Genomic DNA, 4,551 nt, shown 5'->3' with positions numbered 1-4,551 from the left:
ATTAAACAGTTTAACAAAATAACAATTACTGTTTCCTTAAAAATGTGATGAAAATGTGTACATATAGGCCAAATTATTTTTCAATGTAGATTTATGTGCACATAAATTTCAACAATTTATGTGCATCTTGTGAGATGATGAATAAAAATTTGTATCCTTTCTCATTTAGCAATGAAGAATGTACAACATGTCATGTGACGCTTTCTAATGTAAACATGTAAAACACATAACTGCAATGCTGCCACTGAGATAATTTATTGGAACTCATGATATGTATCACATTAAATGATGGAACATTGGAACATGCATGGATTTTTGTGCTAATGTATAGAGAACTGATTATAGCCTACCTTAACTAATTTGGGAAGAATTCAAGACTAGGGTTAGAAAAATATGGATTCATGTTTTGGGTTGCTAATATTTTCAAAAAACATAATTATAGAATTCCAATCTCCTTATTTAACGATGTGACCCAAGATCTGTAGGCTCTATCTCTAGGATATCTCTAGGATATTTATGCCTATTGGCCTATCCAAGAAATGCACTTCTGCCGACTCCTTCTGAGGAACATAAAAGCTATTTAGACCTGTTGAATGCCTTGTAGAATATTTGAAAAAGCCTATCTTTATCCTTTAGACATAGATTGATTTTATGCAGTATATTGTTAACATAGTGAGTGCTGTTGGTCGAAAATAATTTTAATACATGTGAAATGATCGATGATTGCGATAAATGTTAAAGAGAGAAAACCCAGTAATGGCTTCCTCGTCGTGGGAAGCGACCCTGTGCGCGGCGCGCATTGGATAGAGTGCGCGCTCACGCGGCACCGCTAGCAGGACACAGGTCACGGGAAGAAGCTGAGCAGTTGGTGATATGACGCCAACGTTTCAATGGGTACGAGCCGGACTTCCACAGTGATGGGGAGAGATGGAGCGTCTCCTGTCCCGTAAGGTAGCCCGAGTAAATGTGCTTTATTTTGCAATAACTTTGTCATTCAAATCAGTGCAACTGTGTTATTCCGTGCGGTAGCCTAATTCTTATGTAATGCACTAACTCATGCAGTCGTGTGCATATGACAACAACTAATCCCCTCTCGAGCCATGGTCATAGTAGAGTTATTTGGCTTCTGGCTGCATGGCGTCTCTGCATGCACGCCGTGAACCACTCCCCTTTTCCCGAAAAATAGGATGTCATGTCTTGTAGTTTATCGGCGCCTCATTGTCAAAGTCCATAGTTCTTGCAGGGTAAATCTTGCTTGACACACAAACGCCATACGATCATTTAGTTGTGTTGATATCAACTTACACAAAAAACTGACAGCCAAATCATATCGGAGGAGGACGCGGTTATTCTTCGCCCAAAATGCAATTTAGCGTTTTGCCAATTATATGTCATATATGTATATATATGTGAATAAGTTTATTTCACACTAATTTAGGTGATGGTACGGATATGCTACGCGTAAACTTTCGCTTCCCGCCACTAAATTGCCTATTTGTTTAACTGAGGTCAAATATGCATTAGGAATAAATTAAGTATACTTCATGACGACCTAAGAGGAGCCGAAGCATTTTGTATAGATGTTTATATATTTTTCTATATTTCTATATTTTTCTTAACCTATCATCTAAAAAAGGTCCTACATCATTTCACTGTAGCCTCTCCATAGGCGATATGATACATGGCTTTTACTAGAATAGATTCCTTCTTGTTCCGTCGCAAGGCTTAATTCATTGTCTCATACAATGATGGATAAAGGATTGGCAGCTCGGGTATGATTGACAAGTACATTTGACCATTCTCTCAGTTGCATCCCATTCAGCGACAGCGTACTGCACCCTATCCTCTTAGATTAGAGGAGGGATTATGAATTGGATTTGCATCCATTCTGCAACCAGTCCCTACGGTCTGGACCACTGAATTTGACTATTTTGGTATCTACGCTGGTATAGGCATATTTAAGCATTGTTGTAATTAGTGGTCTGGTTTTGGTTTAGTCTATAATACATTACAAAGTTTTGAGATAGGTTCTGCCTATTACTTTGTGCAACTGCAACATTCCTGGCCACTACAACTACCTACACAGATGTATACAATTAATAATTGTACATTACATTAATAGTTGCCTTAAATTAAATTTAGCTATAAGTTATCCTTCCGACCATTAGTATTGCGAGGTATGTGAACCTTGCGGAGAGATGATGTGCTGTCCATGGTGCTGAAAGGGCTTGCATCCCTGACTTAAAATAAATAGGCCTACCACCTACCAGTCATATAGCAACGACTTATATCAAGACCACATCATTACGTTTGATTGAATCAATAACAGAGAACCATAGCAACTAATTGTTGTGATAAAAAAATGTGTGTTGTGGACAAATACTCCCAATACATTTCTTGGAGGTGAATATGTTAATAACTGAATATATAATATAAAGCTCTTGCATTTAATGTGAAATATATGAATCGCAGCCATACAATGTAAAGATCCAATCTGGATCAGAGGAAATGTTGAGTTTCGCACTGCCCCTGATGAAATACGCTATTGACTCTGTTATTGTCTTTATGTCCTTTCCTTCAACATGTGTCCTTGTCCGTCCTATCTAGAAACAACAATGCTAATTTTTTTTACTGAGATGAATGGCGTAGCGTCCGCCTGGAGATACCACATTGTCAATGTTACGTTGTTCGTCGAGAACCTCTGAAGATCCAATACTGATCCCTCATGCAATCTCCTCATTCTAACGACCTGCCTCTGAGTTCTGCAATCCTAGCTGCACAGATGGGTAGGTGAAATCTAAGAGGCCAAGAGTTGGCCTTCCTTTAAAAACAAAACAAAACAATGTTCCCCCAATGAAGGGAAATTACCCCATGATCTTCACTAGTTTAATCCCAATCAACGATGCCTTTAAACATCCGAGCTAAGCCCGCCCAGAGCAAGTTATCTGCCGCATCAAAGACCGGAGGTCACAGCGATGGAAGTCCTGCCTCACGCTTCGCTAGGTCTTCCAAGCAGAGCAAGTCTAAGGAGGGGACCATCTCTACCCCGGGCTGCCGCTCAGGGCTGGAGCCGGGCTCGGTGTCCGGTGGGGGGCCTTCTCCGGCCACTAAACCAGCTGCTAGGCCAGGGCCCTCGGCGAGGACAGGGTCAAAACCCAAACCCAGAGGGGCAGCAGCGTCAGACGCAAGGAGAGCCTCCAATTCGGCCACAGCCCCGGGCGGTAAAACCTTTTCCATGGAGAACATCCAGTCGGTCAGCGCTGCCTACGCGACATCGGGCACAATGTACCCCAGCGATCATGATGCCCTGGAGCCCTCAGGGAGTTACCCCAAAGGCACCACATACCCCAGTGACCATGACGCGCTGGAGCCCTCAGGGGGGTTCCCAAAAGGCACCATGACTTTGGGCAGGAACACCGGTCGGGCCTCGTACACCGGCCGCCCTACTGCGACAGGCAGCAGCCCCAACATTACCTTCTCCGGGATCCCTCCACCATCAGACCCCTATGGAAACCAGAACCATCACCCGCATCCAGGAGGCCCTGGTAGCCTGAGGGCCCCGCCGAGTCGACATCAGCCAGCACAGGACTGTTTGGGGGACGGAGAAGGGTCCACCCTGGATCTGCAGTCCCAGCTCCGAGAACTTCAGAAGGAGAACGAGCAGCTTAGGAGAGAGATGGACGTTGGTAGGGATGGGAGGAGGAAATCCGGCACAGTGAACAGTGTTAACTTTTGGGGCCCTGAGATGAAGAGAGACAGGGGGGTCAGGCGGGAGGAAGGTGTAAGGAACTTGATGCCCAAGGACCAGTACCGAGATAACCAAGAGGACTGGCAGGTGAGCACAATGGCCCATGTCTGACAGAAATACAATATGGTTTAAAAAACACTATCTACTTTATACCTCATGCAAGCTAAATACTAAATATCAATGACAAAACAGGTTTGATTCAATGTTGTTGTCATTATACAATGCAATGCGACAAACAGCATCCAACCATATAGTTGTGTAAAGTGCAGGCATGGCAGGTGTTATTAATACGTAAATTTGTAATATTTGATTGTTTCGTCAAAAAAGATATACATTGTTTGATAGATGACCAAATAAAAACAACAATTACGTACTACTACTTATAATAATAATGTTTGTCTAAAGTGTAAATCAGGTCAATCAGAGCCAGAATCCATTTTCATCTGTTTATCAGTTGTGTCTCAATGGGTGTGTTCAGGTAAAGTGATATGTGGTGCTATGATAAAATAACTGATGTTCCCATGGAAACACAGATAGCAACTAGAATGCCTACGTACCGCTGGGCGTTTCAGGTTGTACCCAGGCTCCATCAATGATCACAGCTCCTCTGAAGCTTTATGTCGCTCATGCTCGCTTGGCAAGCACATAGATTGGCAAGAATATGGATGTTTTTCATTTGGTGTGTGTAGACATATTGTCATCGCTTTGTCTCGCTCCCTCGCTTGCTTGCTCACTCCATCTCTTTCTCTCCTTTCCGCCTGCTTTTCTGCCTATATGTCTGTCTGACTCCATTTAGACTTTAG

General features: G+C 42.9%; 1 protein-coding gene across 1 annotated transcript in view; it reads left to right on the top strand.

Annotated features, from left to right (window-relative positions):
• Window positions 1-2,902: 2,902 nt before the first annotated feature.
• Window positions 2,903-4,551, top strand: part of LOC307079848 (ERC protein 2-like) — a gene marked incomplete at both ends in the record, with an annotated part of 113,078 nt that continues 111,429 nt past the window's right edge. The window contains one exon of the mRNA XM_079742356.1: window positions 2,903-3,835. Within this exon, the coding sequence (XP_079598482.1) occupies window positions 2,903-3,835 (933 nt within the window). The remainder of the gene's footprint in view (window positions 3,836-4,551) is intronic.

This window comes from Pollachius pollachius (genome assembly GCF_949987615.1).
Source record: "Pollachius pollachius genome assembly, chromosome: 8".
NCBI classification, from domain to species: domain Eukaryota; kingdom Metazoa; phylum Chordata; class Actinopteri; order Gadiformes; family Gadidae; genus Pollachius; species Pollachius pollachius.
The sequence above is the reverse complement of the archived record's forward strand: the minus strand, read 5'-3'. Positions and strand labels throughout refer to the sequence as shown.